This window comes from Sus scrofa, chromosome 9 (assembly GCF_054392235.1).
Source record: "Sus scrofa isolate SSC_HxYL_T2T_F1_AM1 chromosome 9, Sscrofa_HxYL_maternal_Yorkshire_Landrace_v2.0, whole genome shotgun sequence".
Classification (NCBI taxonomy): Eukaryota; Metazoa; Chordata; class Mammalia; order Artiodactyla; family Suidae; genus Sus; species Sus scrofa.
Window position 1 is genome coordinate 108,329,045 of NC_139391.1, and position 20,041 is coordinate 108,349,085.

Genomic DNA, 20,041 nt, shown 5'->3' on the forward strand with positions numbered 1-20,041 from the left:
TATTTAGGTTTTAATGGAGCACTGTTTGGAGCAGACTGTGATGTATCTTGTATTTAGTCCTGTTGTCCCTTTCGTGATGGAAAGCACCAGCATGCACTCAGTTTTGCAACTCCAGAGACCAGGGAGTCATTCTCAGCACTGCCCTTTCCCTCATTGTCCCATGTCTGTTTTATCATTAAGCTCAGTCAATGTTACTACCTTCATTTCTCTTGAGTTTCTCTACTTCTTTTTATATCTGCTGCACCTTAGTCCAAGCTGCCAGCAGTCAGTCTCTTTAAGATCCTCCTTATACCTATGTTATCTTCTCCAATTTGTTATCCAGTTAGAATAAACTCTTTTTTTACAGCATTTTTAATTACTCAATTACATTTATAGTTGTATAATGATCATCATAACCAAATTTTATAGCATTTCCATCCCAAACCCCCAGAGCATCCCCCCATGCTCCAACCTGCTTTTCTGAATGTAAATCTGATGTCTCCCGAGTCCTCGAGCACTTCAGTAGGATTTTCAGCATACACATAACAGATCCTCAAATCTTCAGTACAGCCTACAGTGCTCTTCATGGTCTGACATCATTTTGCACATCACCCCACTTTCTCGGTGTCTGATCCATTCTTTCAGCATCTCAAATACACCTGCTTCCTCCTACTGTAGACTGCTATCTTCGCCTGGAACACTCTTCCTCTTACCTTATTCCTAGTTAACTCCTATCCTTCCTTCACATCTCACTGAAATTATCATTTTCTCAAGAAAGTTCCTTGATCCTCTGGACCAAGGTAAATCTCTCTATTATGTATTACCTTTTAGCACTACGTCAACTCCTCCTTCACTTATCGCAGTTAAATTTCACATTTACTTCTGTGATTACTAGTGATTTCTGGTTAATACCTCTCTCTCTCACTGGACTAAAAGTTCACTGAGGCAGGACTAAATTCAGCCCCTCACACAGTCCTAGCTCATAATTAAATACTTAAAAATATTTACTTAATGAATAGCTAAATGACTGAACAATGGCTACTGATGACTACTGGCCCTTTTGGTTTGGTTAATGGTTTGTTGTCAATCTGTGGACACTCAACCTCAGTTGACTCTTTCCACTAATATTGGGATCCTAGCTTTGTGGACACATGATAAATGATTGGACAGACCTACAACTGGCACACAGTCGCAGTCATTCCTAAATCCTACCTAGCACATGGTTTTAGGTCGTCAGCATCATGTTTGTTTATAGTGAAGAGCTACAAATTAAATTCTCAATTCTGTCCTGGGGGACAACATAAACATTGATGTCCCAGTATTCTGCAGATATTGAGGCAATAAGTTCCACTTAAAACAAGGAAGCATCATATTAAAAAGCAACAGGATGTAAGAACAGACATAGTAAAGATCTGCTAACTTGAGTTGGAGACAAAGTGCTCTGAGCCTGGCACATTGTTCTAAGGATCTCTGGCATATGGCAGAGCACGATGAGGAGGTCTGGCTTGGGTTCCACACGTGCACGTTTCTTTCTGCATTACCCAAAGGGCCTTGTTACAAAGCAGTGTTGCCTTTAAGATGATTGTATGACATGAACTTTGAGGGTAGCATAACAAATTGCAAAAAACATTTTTTGTTAGGGCCGCACCCATGGCATATGGAAGTTCCCAGGCCAGGGGTCAAATTAAAGCTGCAGCTGCCAGCGTCTGTATAGCCACAGCAATGCCAAATCAACGTCCCATCTGTGACCTACACTACAGCGCAAGGCAACATCAGATCCTTAAACCCACTGAGGGAAGGCAGGGATTGAACCGGCACCCTCATGGATACTAGTTGGGTTCTTAACCCAGGGAGCCACAACAGGAACTCCCCAAACTGCAAATTTTCAATATTATAACAAGGTGAAATGGATGCTCATCAGATTTTTCAAACATCATTTGCAAGGGTCAAAATTCTTATGAGTATGTGCAAGAGACAAAAGATAGATTAAAAGATGAGGAATAATTACTTTTCTTGAGTAAAAGACTCTAGGATATAATGACAAACTGGAGTAGATCTTAGAGTGTCGTTTATTTGCTATATGCTAGCAAGTAGCTGGGTAATAATTCACAGAATTCATAATGACTTAAAAGACAACGGCTGTAATGGAGTTTTTGCATTTTACTTATTAAGATCACCTTAATAATTCATGCATGGCAATACCTTTAATGAGCAACAAAATCTCACGTATCTCATTTAAACTTGGCAACTCTGCTGACAGTTAATATAAGTCTCATACCACTGAGCCAGCAATTGCAGAGGAGCCCTAGGCTGTTAGTATCTGAAACCATCCCCTTTATGATAATCCCAAGAAAAGTCGTGCCTCAAATGAATGGCTGAATTTTATGATCATTTGCTAGGAAGATTTATTCCTTCTTCATTTGTGGGGAGGCAAGAGAATGATAATGAGCCCAAGCTATAACTCCTGGCCCGCTTACTGCATTGGTTGTTTTGCTTCCTTCTTAACGGCAGCAACTGATTAGCATTTTCTACTGCGGTGGTAAAAGAGAGAGAACCAGGTAACACCATCCCACACGGCAAGTGGATTCTCTGCTTTACTCAAACAGGAGTGCAAATGCACGGCTTATTCTTACTTCTCTACCAGAATCTACCAGGCAGTTTTATTAAGCCACTGACATTTCTTTGTAAAAAATTTTTAAAATATTTATTTATGTATTTTTTTATTGCTTTTTAGGGCCATGCCTGCAGCACATGGAAGTTCCCAGGCTAGAGGTCAAATCAGGGTTGCAGCTGCCTGCCTATGCCACAGCCACAGCCACACGGAATCTGAACAACATCTGTGACCTACACCACAGCTCATAGCAATGCCAGATCCTTAACCCACTGGGAAAGGCCAGGAATTGAACCCTAATCCTCACGGATCCCAGTTGGGTTCATTACTACTGAGCCACAACCGGAACTCCCCAATGACATTTCTTTCTTTTTTCTCTCTCTTTTTTTTTTTTTTTTGTCTTTTTAGGGCCGTATCCACAGCATATAAAGGTTCCCAGGCTAGGGGTCAAATTAGAGCTGTAGTCACTGGCCTACACCACAGCCACAGCAATGCCAGATCCGAGCCGTGTTTGCGGCCTACACCACAGCTCACAGCAACGCCGGATCCTTAACCCACTGAGTGAGGCCAGGGATCAAACCTGCAACCTCATGGTTCCTAGTCGGATTCATTTCCACTGTGCCATGACGGGAACTCTGCCAATGACATTTCCTAAAGGCACAATGAAGATGTATTTACAATTGTTTTTCACGTAAGAGAATGCTCCAGGTGATAATTCTCAATATACTGTTCAAAATAAAATTTCAAAAGTGGACAGTAATTTTAATACATATTTATGTGCTACATTTATTTATATGATATCACTCATTGCTATATTTACAGCAGTTTGACTGACAGAAAGTAGACTCCATTTAAATCCATTAGGACTTGTTTTTGCCATAGTGACTTAAGATGGAGAAGCTCACTGATCTGGCCACTGTTTTCTTGCATGTGCCATTCTTTAAAGATACTAGAGTTAAATGTCAGTAGAGAACTAGACTGGGGGAAAACACAGAACAATGTCACCACAAAACTGGTTTCCTTTTTACACTCAGGTCGCTGTAGTAATTCATGCATAGCAATATCCCAAGTAATAAAATCGCACATGCAGAAACTGGGCATGCCAAGTTATATCACATTTGGGTTCACTACATGCAGAAACATCCATACCTGGTGTAAGCTGGGAGAGGCAGAGTGATTCTGGTCCACTTGTTGAATGTATCTGACACCAGGATCCGCTGCAGGTGATAACGACTGCATTCAACATTGGTGGGCAGACAGTCCCTTAGCAATGGGTGCCATGACAGTCCAAGATCTACTGAGTATTCCAATTCAATAGCTGAAACAGGAAGCATTATTCTGAAGTACATATCTGAAGATCCAGGAACCACAATTACTTATGTCCTACGTTTTAATTTCTTTTTTATTTTTATTTATTTATTTATTTGGTCATTTTGCCTTTTCTAGGGCTGCTTCCCGCGGCATATGGAGGTTCCCAGGCTAGGGATCTAATTGGAGCTGTAGCTGTCAGCCTACGCCAGAGCCACAGTAACGCAGGATCCGAGCCTTGTCTGTGACCTACACCACAGCTCACGGCAATGCCGGATCCTTAACCCACTGAGCAAGGGCAGGGATCGAACCCGCAACCTCATGGTTAATTTCTTTTTATTTGTTTTATTTTATTTTGTCTTTTGTCTTTTTTAGGCCCACTCCCGCAGCATATAGAGGGTCCCAGGCTAGGGCCTGAATCAGGGCTGTTGCTGCTGGCCTATGCCAGAGCCACAGCAACACCAGATCTGAGCCGCGTCTGTGTCCTACACTACAGCTCACAACAACGCCAGATCCTTAACCCACTGAGCGAGGCCAGGGATCGAACCTGCAACCTCATGGTTCCTAGTTGGATTCCTTTCAGCTGTGCTGCAACGGGAACTCTTAATTTCTTTTTTAAATTAAATTAAATTCTTATTTGAGTATAGTTGGTTTACAGTGTTGTGTCAATTTCTGCTGTACAGCATACTGACCCACTCACATTGTTTTAATTTTAATCCAATGTCAATTTGATTTTACCCCTATATATTTGCCCTAGTTTGAAATGTTTTCTGATTTTATTTTTTCCCCTCTGTTCTTTAATAGTTACTGCTTTTAACTTTCCACATTGAAATAATTTTTCTTTTAAGGGGATATGATCAAGTGAAACATAAACTTTCCTTAATCACTTTTTAAAAACTTTAAAAAATTAAAGTAGAATTGACTTACACTATTGCGCCAATTTCTGCCACACAGCAAAGTGACCCAGTCTCACACACACACACACACACACACACACACACTTTTTCATATATTGTCTTTCATCATGGTCTATCCCAAGAGATTGGGTGTAGTTCCTTGGGCTATACAGTAAGACCTCATTGCTTATCCATTCTAAATGTAATAGTTTGCATCTACTAACCCCAAACTCCCAGTCCATCCACTAACCCCCCAAAATCACTTCTCATACTGAGAAATTTTCTGAATAATCAAAACAAAATTACTGCTTCAATACAGTTAAAGCAAGAGTAATAAGAGTTATATTTTATATATACTTATTATTTAATCTAATAATTATAGGATATATATTGTATGGACATATAAATTAGATATAACTTATGTATTATAATGATATGTATTTTGTCCATTTATTTAATGGTTACTACACAAATACAGAAGATAGTAACCATATGTTATAATGATTACTTTTTATTAGTTAAAAAACTTGAGCAGTCTTCTCAAAATGTAACCATTCTACAGGGATTCTGACCAACTTATGCCAAATTTTCTTCTAGTATAGGTGGAACTCCTAAGAAATTGAAAACTCTCTTCTGCTCATATATCCTGCTTTGCTGTGTTTAGGAATATACTGGGAAATCAGAACGGTATAAAGAGGTAGCTGAAGACCACGTAATCTGTGCCAAAGCATGCACAGTCAGGCTGTGGGTCTTTGGAAAGAGATTTGTTTCTTTTCTCTTCTTCCAAAACATTCAACCTGCAACTTAAGTTTTACATTTCTCTCATTCCAGTCTCTTCTTAAGACTTTATAAACTACTTCGGCCCCAGCTTCCTACTGAAATTGCCTTCTCTTTGACCATGATTCTCAGTCTTGGCTGCACACTGAAATCACCTGGGTACCTTCTGAAGCTACTGATGCTAGAGTCCCACTCGCAGAGACTGGGGTTCCACTCTTGGGGGGCAGGCCAAGGTGGTGGGAGCTTTAAAATCCCTCAGGAGATTCTCCTGTGCAGCCCGCGAGGGATCACTCACTGCTCCAAGGCTCCTGGTGGCCTTTTCTAATTAAATACAACGGCCTGTCAGTCTTCATTGTTCTTGTCCTCTCTGCAGGGTTTGGACATTACTGATGACTCCCTGGCTCTTGAAGCTTTCTTTTCTTCTGAAGGACATTATTCTGAATCTCCTGTCTTATTTTTCTCCAACTTCTGTGCTAACTAGCTCAGCTGGGCATCCTTCCAGATTCTACTTCTAGCCTTTCAGTCTACTTGTATACTCCGAGGGCTTCAACTATTATCTCTGTGCCTAAATCTCTCAATTTTATGTCTAAAAGTTGATTTTATTCACTCATTAGATGATTATCCAGCCTGGCACTGTACTGGATGTTGGCATGTGCTGATGCACAGTATAGACAAAGCTTCTGTCTTCCACATTGCAAGTCCTCCACACTAAAGGCTATCTCTACTTAAAACTACTTTCACCAAACTAAAGAAAAACTCATGGAGTTCTCTTGTGATGCAGTGGGTTAAGGATCCAGTGTTGTCACTGCAGTGGCTTTAGTTGATGCTACGGCCAGCTTCTATTCCTGGTCTGGGAACTTCCACATGCTTCAGGCTCAGCCAAAAACCAACCAACCAACCAACCAACCAACAACAACAAAAAGTCAAAAAGGGAGTGAGTGTCTAGGACCGTTTAGTTCCTTTCTATTTTCAAAATCAGCACTTTGTTCGCCTCCATTAGATGCAAATATTGTCTGTTCGGGCTGGTCTGCTCCTGGTTTCCCCCATGGACCAAGAGAACCCCCACATTATGCTGCCAGAACACCTTGGGGTGTTCTCTCTTCTCCATTCACTCTTTGAGTTCACTCCAGCCATCAATGCTCACTTGAGATTTGCTTCTTTGTGAAATTTTCCCAAACTTTTTGGATTGGCCTCTCATTGGTTATCTCTCCTTTGGCTGAGCTCTCTTTACATTTTGCATTAGTACCACTCCACAGAGCACCTGATTTTATCATTTTTTGGACTCCATGTTCTTGAAGCATCCCCTTAACTAGAGACTGTACCAGTGAAGACAGGCTGTGTACCTTATAGTTTTCCAAGTTCCACCTCTATTGATTAGTTTCGTGTTGACTGATTGAGTCTGAGGTAGAAAGAGTATTTCTTTCTGCCAAAATCTGTTCATTAAGTTCAGATTTATGGAAATATGAAAAATATGGATTTTGCAGAAACTTGGAAGTAACTAAAATCTCCAGATTTTGGCCCCCAAGAATGTAAAATGGAACAAGGTCTTCTAGTTTGGATTTCTTGTAGGAATAGTGACATAGGGTGGTGAAAGATCACCAGGCTGCCAGAATCCTGATGGATCTAAAAATTTCAGTGAAGGGTCCAAGTACATGGTGATGTCAGTTTTTATGGCCCCTAAGATAGATCATGTGTGTATGTGTGTGTGTGTGCGCGTGTGCACGTGTGCATGCGTGCACGTGTGTATGTGTGGGTGTGTGGTATGTGTGTACACGCACAAGTCAGAAGATGTGGTCACAATCAGGGCAGCTTAGAATATACTGTGATCTACAGTGGCAGAACGTATCACACAAAATGGAATAACAAAATTTCATGATTCCTGGGAGATAGATAAGAGTCTATAGCTAGACTAATCTTAAGCCCTATGAATCAAAACCCACGTAGATACAAATGTACATGTAAATCCTATTGCTTATTCTGACATTCTCTATGTGATGAGAATCTTTTATTCTATAAATATGATACTTAAAAAAATCTGGATTTAGGGAGTTCCCGTTGTGGTGCAGTGGTTAACGAATCCAACTAGAAACCATGAGGTTGCGGGTTCGGTCCTTGCCCTTGCTCAGTGGGTTAATGATCCGGCATTGCCGTGAGCTGTGGTGTAGGTCGCAGACGCGGCTTGGATCCTGCATTGCTGTGGCTCTGGCGTAGGCCGGCAGCTACAGCTCCGATTAGACCCCTAGCCTGGGAACCTCAATATGCCGCAGGAGTGGCCCAAGAAATGGCAAAAAGACAAAAAAAAAAAAATCTGGATTTATAAAAAGATAAATCAGGGTTCTTGTTTATAAATAAAAGGGGTCTTCATGGAAATACACTTAAAAATAAGCTCACATTCTGATGCTTTAAAAAATAAACTTCTGGGAGTTCCCGTTGTGGCTCAGTAGGTTAAGAACCCAACATAAAGTCCATGAGGATGTGGGTTTGACCCCTGGCCTTGCTCAGTGGGTTAAGGATCCTGAATCCAATTCGACCCCTAGCCTGGGAACTTCCATATGCTGCAGGTGCAGCTATAAGAGAAAAGAAAACAAAAAACTACTTCTAAAACTCAGTTTATACAGAACATTTTCTTTTCTTGTTTTTGTTGTTGATGGTGTTGTCTGGGTTTTTTTTTTGGCTGTGCCCAGGGCATGCAGAAGTTCTTGGGCAAGGAATCGAACCTGCACCATAGCAGTGACAATGCCAGATCCTCAACTCGCTGCACCACCAGGGAATTCTGACACATATTTTTGGGAATGCAGTTATGGTTTGCTTGGAAGTGCATCTGTGTTTTACTTCCAGACGTACTGGGGGTGTGGTGCAGTCCTTCACCAGAAGCAGCCATGGATGCCCATTTACATGGATCTGTCCCTCTACCTAGAAAGGGGACACTTACCATAGCAGGAGTCTGTGACTGAGCAGGAGGCGGCAAAATCTATTTGAAGGAATGAATCCTCATTCACAGCAATGTCCGTGGTGACCACATAACGGGTGCTGGCCTTTTCGATGAAGACCAAGGCATCACCGGTGGAGCCACACACAGGCATCTTGGTGCCTCCGGGGTGAAGCAGCCATTTCCTACTGTCCAGAGTTGTAAAATCATCCTCCAAGACTGTGTTGCCAGAAATATTTCCTCCAATGAGAATCTAAAATAGATTTTTAAGAGAAAACAACTTTTCAGTTTGGTTTTGAGATAGGAGCAAGTTCAGTCCTTTTTGTTTGTTTGTTTGTATCTGGCAGATTGCTCAGAACTGGCATTGAACAGCAAGCATAATGTTAGGGGGCCTTTCAGAATGCTTCTGTTTATGTGGTCTGCTTGCCCATCTGGCAAGAAGCTCCAGAAACAAATCGAAAGACCGACAACACCATTCACAGCCTTCATGGGCCAAATTGTGCCTTTGGAAACTACATATACTCAAGCTGGGAATGTAAAATTTGGCTTACATGTGATTATTTTCCATGTAAAATTTCTATTTAAGGGCAGCTGTAGCCTAAGGCATTTTGGTTCCAATTCTTTGCATGGATTCTACCATGTATTAACAGGTTCTTTGAGTTCTCTTTGATATACAGTTTATTTTGTATGAAGATCCTTTAGAACTGTCCATAAGGATGTTAGGGACATTTATTTATTTATTTTTTTCTTCAAAGGCTAGGAAAGAGGATTTGGGAACGACTGCATGTGGCACCAATGCTAATTTGCACATTTTCCTTTTCAGAGAATTATAGCCTCGTATCACGCTTGATAAAGTCCCTCTATCCATATGGCAGTATCCTCTATAAGCAGGACATTGGCCTTCTGTTGCACCGTTTATTTTTACAGGTGCAGGCAGCTGAAGGAATAGAGAATAAAAGGAAGCTAAGTGCCATATCTAATCCAGCTGTGCGCCCTTGGGTGAGTCCTCAACTATAAGGTCCTGGGCTTCCTCCGACAAGTGAGGGAGTGGACTAACTGCTTTGTAAAGCCATATTCAGCTCAAGTGACAACACTGTAAAGAGTGATGTCTGAAGGGACTGACCTGGTCGATGACCCAGGGGCTGTAGAAGTGCCCATTTTCAGAGGGCTGCCACCAGCGGAGGCGAGTAGAAGCAGAACGGGCTTTCAAAGGTATCTCCAGGGCGATGTACCTGCCCACATTGCTGGAGTTGCTGAAAAGGAACTCCTGAAGGAGACTCCAGGAGAGGCCACCATTGAGAGAATACTGTAGAAGCACAGGCTGGCTCCTGGGGTCCGGAACACCTTTACCACAGCCCAGCCTCATGAAGAACTGCACAAACCTGACACAAACAAAACTCATTGTGGACTTTTGCCTCAGTGAAAACTCACTCCATTGACAAAAAGACAAGTGCACAGGGTAATATGCAATTGTTTCAAAGCCTGACTTCCCTTTCTCATTTGAAAGGGAGTTAATAAAATGTGAAGTCCGGAAAAGGCTCTTCTGTACCCTTACTTGTACTTCGCACCCCCACCCCCCCACCGGCAGTTGGAGAGTTTGCGGAAAGTCAGCTTTTGCTGTACCCTCTGGCTCTTCTATAAGAAGATGGGAGGGGACTGAAGGCTGTCCAAGTACACTGCTATCTATTCAAGAAAAATCTGCTTCCTTGTCCTTAGTATCTGAAATTGGAGGAACGTAATTGCCATCTATGGGCAACGTCATCCACTCCCAGATTTTACCAGCAGTTTTTCAGATCTCATCTTACTGGTTTTGCAAGACACATTTAGATTCACCCGGGGTAGCCCCTCTTTGGGAAAGGCCAGGCATCTTTTGGAAGAGGTGTGTCGAGCCTGAGCCTCTTTTCTGTCTTTTGTGCCAGGGGCAGGGGAGCATGAGTGTGGGGTGGCGATGGTGGGCTGTGCCAACCTCTGACTGTTGCTGGGTCTGGGATGGATGATACTGGCCACTGAGAACTGTGGCGGCCAGCCAGTGGCAGCCTTCCCAGCTGGCAGGGAGGTGGACAGAGTGGCAGCAGCCAGCTGGGGTGCCAATGAAAACCAGCTCACATGTTATCTTTGGCAGGCAAGCTGCTGGTGCCTGGTCTGATGGCTCTGCTAGTTAGTAATGCAGAGTAAATTTCATATGTTACCCAACACACATACCCAATTACATATGCATGTCAAACATATGAAATACATTGGGGCTGATAATAAAAGTTATCAGTTCCACATAGAAAATCATGCATTCTTTATGGGTTCCTCCCCTCCCCCATCTCCACTAACTGGGCATTCATTTACCTCATAACCCTGAGAAAATTGGGATTTTACATGGAGCATTTTGAGGTCAATATATGCAAATCCTACACAGCATGCTACAGAGATGAGATAAATAATGGAGCTTTTAACATTGGATTAATGAAAAAATACATGGTTAGCGCCTTGTGGAGTTTATACCTATAAAAACAATAATCATTTACAGAGAAACACTGTTAACAATTGGGAAAATGTTTATATTAATTTAGTTATAGATAAACCATGTCAGAATTATTTGGAAAAATCTAGTAATTTCTAAATTAGAAAGCTCAGCTGCCAACAATAAATCTTAAAGAGCATCAAATTAAACCATATGTGTTAAAATGGGACGGAGGTAAATAAAATCTTGCTTTCTATAGCAGTAAAATTATCATCTCACAGAATTGTATTTTCTATGAAGCATGATCGAATTTATAACTCAATAAATGAAAGACAGGAGAAAGAGGAAAATAAATATGTTAAAATGTATTTAAGATACCCTGAAAAGTCTGAAAAGACAAAACCTGATTTCTTTGTTCACTTGCAAAATCAGGTCAGGGTTCCATTTCCTACATGTTAAACTGTATTTTTTATTTTCCCGGCTAAGTTTTCGGCTCATCAAATGATAAAGGGATACCCATCTTGACAGGACATAATCCTCTGAGTCAGTTCAAAATATATGTTTCTGAGTGACTGTGCTCAATTTAGAAAATGAGTGCTTCGAATGTATGAGCAAATCACTGGGAAGAAATGCTTATAACCAACAAGGCTATACTTAGGTGTCCTTAACTTAAATTGATAATGGCTATAAAATTAATTGTGACTAATTCGCGAATGTATTCTATTTCAAAATAAGCGTTCTCCTAAGCAGGGTAAATAATTTCTACTTAGTCCTAGTGCTAATGAAAAGTATTCTGTAGAAGGTGGATAAAGAAGATGCAACAGTATGTTGTTCTTTTTTTTTTTTTTTTTTTTTTTTAAACTGAAGTACAGTTGACCCACGCTGTTGTGTTAGTTCAGGACTACAGCAAAGTGATTTAGTTATATATACATATCTGCATATTCCTTTTCAGGTTCTTTGCCCTTATAGGTTATTTCGAGTAGAGTTCCCTGTGTTGGTCAGTAAGTCCTTGTTGGTTATCTAGTTTATGTACAGTAGCATGTCTCTGTTAATCCCAAATTCCTAATTTCTCCTTCTACCACTTCTTTCCCCCGGAACCATAAGTTTGCTTTCTATGCCCGTGGGTTTGCTTTCTATGCCTGTTTTGTAAATAGTTGATTTGTTTATTTGTTTTTTTTTTTTAGATTCCACATATGAGCAATATCATATGATATTCATCTTTCTCTGGCTTACTTCAGCTCATATGATACTAAGTGAACAACATTATGTTCTTGAGGTTAAAGTAAGTTAAACATTGTCATTTCCTGGTCACCACCTTGTAGAAGATCAGGTATTAATCTTCGTCTGTGTAGCTATGGTTCATTTCTGATCCAGTTATTGCACAAATAGTCCACTCTCAATTTTAGAGTGGGACTTATATAAATTGTGTCTTAACGGCGCCTGTGACAAGAGACGCATTTCCAGTGGAAGGCCTTGTCCTTGAGAGCGCTGCTTCCTTCTGATTTGATAACAATTTGCTACTTTACATTACAATGTGGTTCTTCAATGGCATTTAAAAATGATTACCGAGCATGTGATAAGTCCAGATCACGTGTCATCAACATGCGTAAGCCATCTTCATTGAAAAAGAGGTTGTTTCCACTGGAAAGGATTCCACACTTCCGGGATGGCTTTCCACCACTCATTAATAAGAATCTATCAGATTCTAGCTGACCTGAAAAAAGTGGAAAATGTGGTTGACCTATGTATACAGTCATTTTTTTAAATTACTACGGTAAATGCTTTGTATATCTTTACGTATTTAATTATTTTTGTCTCTTTTAGGGCCACATCCACGGCATATGGAAGTTTGCAGGCTAGGAGTTGAATCAAAGCTGCAAGCTGCCGGCCTACACCACAGGTGCAGCAACTCTGGATCCAAGCGGAGTCTGTGACCTACACCTCAGCTCTCAGCAATGCCAGATCCATAACCCACTGAGCAAGGCCAGGGATGGAACCCACATCCTCATGGCTACTAATTGGGTTTGTTACCGCTAAGCCACAACAGAAACTCCCTGTACCACTTTAAAATATGAAGTTATAACTACTGAAGTCCTAGATTTGGGGGACAAGAGGTCTCTTCAACATTTTAGCTTGTCTGAGTTGTTTAACCTCGGCTAAATAATTAAAGGGTCCACATGACAAGGGAGGGGACCTTTGCCTGCATAGCAATGGTTCAGCCAAATTGGTCCCTCCCTTCTGCTCCTCTATATGGCAAAAAAAGACAATGGCTAGTCAGAGTGGTTCAGGCCCAAATTAAAGACGGGTAATGAGACCTTTCTACTGGTCTCTTCTCTGTATTCTTGCCAGTGAGAGGATAGTATCAGGCCAGTATTATATCATATTAAAAAACAGTTTTAATGGGAGAAGTTTCAGTATAATTTAATATTTCTGATTAAATAATATCTTTCAAAATCAGCTTGCAAATATATTCAGATATTTGTCTTAGATCTAATTTTTTTTTGATTGTGGTAAAATGCACATAACATAATATTTATCATTTCTACCATTTTAAAGTGACAATTCAGTGGCATTTAGTACAGTGGCAATGTTGTGAAACCATTACTTCTACATGGCTCCAGAAGTTTTTTCCTCACTAGTAAAAGAAACCTTGTAGCCATTAGGCAGTCACTCCCTATTTTCCCTTCATATAGCCCCTGGCGGTCATTAAGCTTCTTTTCTCTATGGATTTGCCTATTTTGAATGTTTCATTGAAATGAAATCACTTGATGTGTGCCTTTTGTGTCTGACTTCTTTTTTTTTTTTTTTTTTGTCTTTTTGCCATTTCTTAGGCCGCTCCCGCGGCATATGGAGATTCCCAGGCTAGGGGTCTAATCGGAGCCGTAGCCACCGGCCCATGCCAGAGCCACAGCAACGCGGGATCTGAGCTGCATCTGCAACCTACACCACAGCTCATGGCAACGCCAGATCGTTAACCCACTGAGCAAGGCCCGGGACCAAACCCGCAACCTCATGGTTCCTAGTTGGATTTGTTAACCACTGCGCCACGACAGGAACTCCTGTGTCTGACTTCTTTCACTTAGCATAGTGTTTTTAAGATTCATATATGTTATGGAATGTATCAGTATTTCATTCCTTTCTGTGGCTGAATAATATTCCAATGTATTGATTTTAAGATGTGCCTTAAAACCATGGATATACTATAACAATTTTAGACAACTTGTGGAAAAGGAAAAAATATTTTAATCTCATTATCCTAACATAGATAGTAGCTAATACATTTATTTACGACTTTTTCTCATGAGAATGTTTTTCCAGTTTTATCAGAGTGCATATCCAATGGATACACAATTGTGAATAATTTCAATCATTACAGTAATACATTTTTCTATGTTGTATCTTCATACATAATGACATGAGATTCTGGGTATAACTGAGGTGCTGAAAGTGACAAAGGCTGCTTAACAAGTTGGTGACAAAACAGTGCCAGGAATCTATATTTCTGGGAACTTGCTCCTTCTACCAAAATTAACCCTCTGTAGATGTTTCCCAAAATTATCCTTGATCAGGAATTACACATGATAGAAAAAATGGTGAAAATAGCCTTAGTTCTTCTCAACTATGGTCTTGTTCACTCTCACTGACCATTGTTTCAAAAATGGAACCCTATGAAAATCAGAACTAAATGAAGTCTTGGTTGGTCCTAAGTGTGATGATAAATAATGAAATATTAGGGTGGAACTTAAGGATTACTTCTATATTACAAATTGTGCTTAATGCGTAAGTCCATTCACAAAGCTACACAGATTTTGCACAAAAAGATTACCTTCAAAATCATCCTTGAGAAAATCAGGATTCTTGGTGCTTATTTTACAAGTTGGACCTGAGTAGCCAGGATCACATATACACTTGGTTCCATTGATACAGCTCCCGTGTCCATTACACATCTCTTCACACTGGGGACCGATATAGACATTATCGATGGCCCACGTCACAGGCTGAGAGCCAGCAGGATAAAATCCTTGGTACCATCTGAAACGCACGGATCTGAAAAAGAGGGACAAGTCTTTCAAAATCTGCTCAACAGAACAACATACCTTTAAAATAAGCACATTTGATCAATGAGCAGTGGGCAGTTACTATCTCTGTACCACACTCAAGAAAATCTGATTCGACATTTCAGGCAGGACCACAAACTCCAATTCCCCAATCTCCAGGATTTTGCCAATAAAGTTCCTGATTTTCTTTTCTTTTCTTTTTTCTTTTCTGGCTGTCCCACAGCATGTGGAGTTCCTGGGCCAGGGATCAGATTCGAGCTGCAGCTGAAACCTATGCCACAGTTGTGGCAATGCCAGATCCTTCATCCACTGTGCAGGGGCAGGGACTGAACCCGTGTCTCTGCATAACTAATCTTTAAAAATAATTAAGGTAAAACTCACATAATACAAAAGTAATAATTAACCAATTAAAGCATACAATTTGGTGGTGTTTGGTAATCCACAGTGTCAGCCAGCCTCTATCAAGTTCCAAGACATTTTCATCACCCGAAAGGAAACTCCATTAATCAGTCACACTTGACTCCCCCCTACCCCTAGTCCCAGGCAACCACTAATCTACTTTCTACCTCTATGGATTTACCTATTCTGGATATTCCATGTAAATGGAATCATATATTAAATGACCTTGAGTGTCTGGCTTTATTCATTTAGCAAAACGTTACTAGGGTTCATCCATGTTGTAGCAAGTATCAGAATTTCATTATTTTTTATGACTGGAAAACATTCTATTGTATGAATATATCGACTTTATTTATCCATTCATCAGTTGATGGACACAGGTTTGCTTCTACCTTTTGGTTGTTGCGAATATGAACATCTGTGTACGAGTATTTGCTTGAATACTTGCTTTCAATTTTTTGGGTAGAATGAGAGCAGAATTGCCCTGGGTTATATGGTAAATAACTATTCCTTTAATTTCTTTCCTGCTCCTTCTCCTTCATAATTTTGAAGGAATTCCCATTCTAGTTATCACAGATGGAGGTATTTAAAAGCATACTGTTTCCCTTAGCCAGTGCTTCTAGCCAGTGCTATCCCTCTTTCTTTTTTGCATCCTTTCATGGTGCCCAATACAGGGTTTCATATATAGTAGATGCTCAATTAATGTTTCTTGAATGTCATTTGTGGTGGAAGGCCTTAAGGCCAAACTAGAGTGTTTTAAATTTTTATTCTATTGGCAACAGAGTCTCAAAATATTATTTTCAAGAGAGGAGTGACACAGTCAGGTTTATTTTTAGCTAAATGTCTCTAATTTCTTAATTTCCTTTATAATAAAAGACAATTTTCCTTTCTATTTGAATTTTCCTGCAATATTGTTACTCCTTAAGAAATATCTACATATTTAGGTAGCAAGCCAGAAATAATTTAGTATGTTTTATTATGTACAAAACTCATTTCAAAGAAGATGGATTTTATTTTATTTTATTTTTTTATTTTTTATTTGTCTTTTTGCCATTTATTGGGCCGCTGCCATGGCATATGGAGGTTCCCAGGCTAGGGGTCAAATCGGAGCTGTAGCCTCCGCCCTAGGCCAGAGCCACAGCAACGCGGGATCTGAGCCACATCTGCAACCTACACCACAGCTCACGGCAACGCCGGATCATTAACCCACTGAGCAAGAGCAGGGATCGAACCTGCAACCTCATGGTTCCTAGTCGGATTCGTTAACCACTGCACCACAATGGGAACTCCCTGGATTTTATTTTAGAGGAGCTAGACATAGAGATGGCATGTACATTCATTTTCGTCCCCTGTGAATCTGCCCAATTTTCAATTATACAGAAACCAAATTAAGAATAATTTTTTATATTTGAGAGGACAGGAATTAGAAGTCAGTATCAGAAGCATTTATTAGGCTTCTAAAGTTTAGTAGATAGTAAAGCAGATGGAGTCAAGTTCCCATATATAATTTTAACCCTAATTTCATTGTTTATATCAAGACTCCAACTATATTAAGCAGCCCTCAAAATGCCAGCTCATAATTAAATTTGATTTTCAAATACTTGTCAGAGTTTAGACTTGGCAAGAAGCACTTCCTACCTTTTGAACTTTCAGACTGCTGAGCTGAGGCAAACGGCTGGAGTTTTCCTTTGAACAAAAGCCTACATGGATTTTTTTTGAACTTCTTATTTATTCAAATGTCCTGAATACAAATGAACCACCTTGGTTGGATATTTATTACTGTTCACCTGTCTTGACACAGAAACTGCAAGCACTGTGACAAATGGGCTGAAGATTCTAGTTTCATTGTGGCTCCCTTCTGCTGAAATCTTATTTTGAATGTTTCTCACTGCCACCCACCCTGGCGCATCTCAGCTTCTGTTCTCCCAAGTCCGTGGTATCCAAAAGGATCTGTTTTTTAAAATGTAAACTTAAAATTTCAAGCACACAACAGTGGTCTCATTTAAATAAGGGTTTTGGTTGACTCATTATGAAACTGCATAAAGCAAAGGCAATTAGGAAGTTTTAAAGCCAAAAAGACTATAAATGAAAAAGACACAAAAGTGATGTGAATAAAATTCAATGGAAGTTCAATACTTATGCCTCAAATGTGAATTGACTAAATGCAAAGGCAGAAATAGCCATTTCTGCACTTGAACATACGGAGTATATATACATATATTTATTCATATGTATATTTTATACATATATGTATATTTAATGTATATTTGGAGTATATATATATTTTGGGGGGGTACCTTGTGTCTTCTGAGTGCACAGAAAAGGGCAATTTAAACACGAGTTTTATACACATATATTTTAGCATCTAGCACTTGTGCCATTATTATGTACCATGCTGAATACAAACCAAGGAATGGTTCACTGAGTTGGAGAAAATTTAACTTTTGCCTTCCAGCAATTCATGCCTGTGTGGGTTTTAAGAAGACTGCTAATTGTTTTCCTGAAACGAGGACTAGACAGCACTACTAAGGCAAGTTCTTCTCTATGCAGAAACGGTTGAAGGCAGTTTGAAAAGTAGGTTTATACCATTGGGAGAGTGGGCCTGCCTCCCTAACAGATTTGTTTTCTTTTCATAGAAATAAAATGACATGGAATACAAATAACATGATGGTTTAAGTTCATTAGCTTTATAATTAGAGGAGGTATACTTTAAACTGGAGTATATTGGGGGTGAAAATATAGATGTCCACATTTCTCTCATTCAAATTATATGTGTAAACACAGCTTGCTGCTCAAAGCCAACTGGTGGTGCTGCTCGCTCCATGCCCCTGGAGTTCTGTCCTGGGGGTAGGGGGTGGGTAACTTTACTCAGCACCTCTGGTTGGCAGATCTTGGTGATGGTATTTCATAAGCCTCTATTTTATTTATTTATTTATTTACTTATTTACTTACTGACTGACTTTTTAGGCTGCACGTGCAGTATATGGAGGTTCCCAGGCTAGGGGTCAAATCTGAACTACGGCTGTCAGTCTATACCATAGTCATAGCAATGCCAGATCCAAGCCGTGTATGCAACTTACACCATGGTTCACAGCAACGCCGAATCCTTTAACCCACTCAGCAAGGCCCGGGATGGAACCTACGTCCTCATAGATACTAGTGGGGGCTTGTTACTGCTGAGCCATAACAGGAACTTCCTCATAAGCCTTTAAATTGGATTATTTTCCTGTGGGGACTTGCAGGAGCAAGTTTTTAAAATAATCTAGGAGTTCCCGTCGTGGCGCAGTGGTTAACGAATCCGACTAGGAACCATGAAGTTGAGGGTTCGATCCCTGCCCTTGCTCAGTGGGTTAACGATCCGGCGTTGCCGTGAGCTGTGGTGTAGGTTGCAGACGCGGCTCGGATCCCGCATTGCTGTGGCTCTGGCATAGGCCAGTGGCTACAGCTCTGATTCGACCCCTAGCCTGGGAATCTCCATATGCCGCGGGAGCGGCCCAAGAAATAGCAAAAAAAAAAAAAAAAAAAAAAAGAAAAAAAATAAAATAATCTAAAATCATGGCCTTCACCCTATCTTTAGGATTGTTTTCTGTTTAACTCTTAGCTGAGCAAACTGGAAGAGATTAGAGGGCCATTAAAGAGAAAACCCAGAGGTTTTCACAGTACCATCGTGGTCACAGTATTGGTCACAGGTGCTGAAGCGACGGGATATCCAGCTATTTTTCCCTGCCTGCACTGCCCAACAGCATGGATTTTTACACATATGCTTTTGTTACAACATATGGCTTTCTGGACATAGCAGACTAGTTCAGATTTTCTTTTCTAGAAATGCAGAATGAAGAGCTCCAGAAGATGAGAGCCATAGTTGGTTGAGCAACGTTAACATTAGCATGACAAAAAGGAGGTTTACAAACTTCTTTGGCAGATCTCACACTTGTGGAATGGAGAGTGGAGCCCAGGGTCTTCTCTGGTTATGTTTCTAACAAGTTCTTCCACATCTAAGGCCATACCACCCTGAATATGCCTGATCTCATCTAACTTCTTCCACTTTTTTTTTTTAGTAAGGCTCTTTATGTTTCTTGCAGCATATGATCTTAAATAAGACAACTGCTTTCGGATAAAAAGTTTTTCCTGACGTATTTACCCCATCCCATCCTGTTATAGATAAATTCACACCCTATCTCCCATCACCCCAATAACAGCTTTCCCGCTGTGCTGGCTGAGTCAGCAGCTTTATCTGTTCCTATGACCTTCAGAGACTCTCCTCGCCTCCTTGGTTATCATTTCTAAAGAATCTTGAGGGTATTTTGCTTAGCAATACTTATTTTTAAAAAACAATTAGATTTTCAGATTTTCTAATAGAATACTTAGAATAATATCTTGGTGTAATAGCAAGAATGAACAAATCACATTCTTTTTTTGTGTGTGTGGCACGTGGAGGTTCCCAGGCTAGGGGTCAAATCAGAGCTACAACTGCTGGCCGACGCCACAGCTACAGCAACACAGGAACTGAGCTGCGTCTGTGACCTATACCACAGCTCACAGCAATGCAGGATCCTTAACCCACTGAGTGAGGCCAGGGATTGAACTCGCAACCTCATGGTTCCTAGTCAGATTCATTTCTGCTGCACCACG

General features: G+C 40.5%; 1 protein-coding gene across 6 annotated transcripts in view; it reads right to left on the reverse strand.

Annotated features, from left to right (window-relative positions):
• The window catches only part of RELN (reelin), a 499,001-nt gene that overhangs the window by 55,217 nt on the left and 423,743 nt on the right, over positions 1-20,041 (reverse strand). For all 6 annotated transcript variants that reach the window (XM_084977353.1, XM_084977355.1, XM_084977351.1 and 3 more), the window contains exons 42-46: positions 14,779-14,999; positions 12,519-12,666; positions 9,624-9,882; positions 8,504-8,753; positions 3,740-3,908 (exon numbers count right to left, since the gene is read on the reverse strand). In XM_084977353.1, coding sequence (XP_084833479.1) covers positions 3,740-3,908; positions 8,504-8,753; positions 9,624-9,882; positions 12,519-12,666; positions 14,779-14,999 — 1,047 coding nt within the window. The remainder of the gene's footprint in view (positions 1-3,739; positions 3,909-8,503; positions 8,754-9,623; positions 9,883-12,518; positions 12,667-14,778; positions 15,000-20,041) is intronic.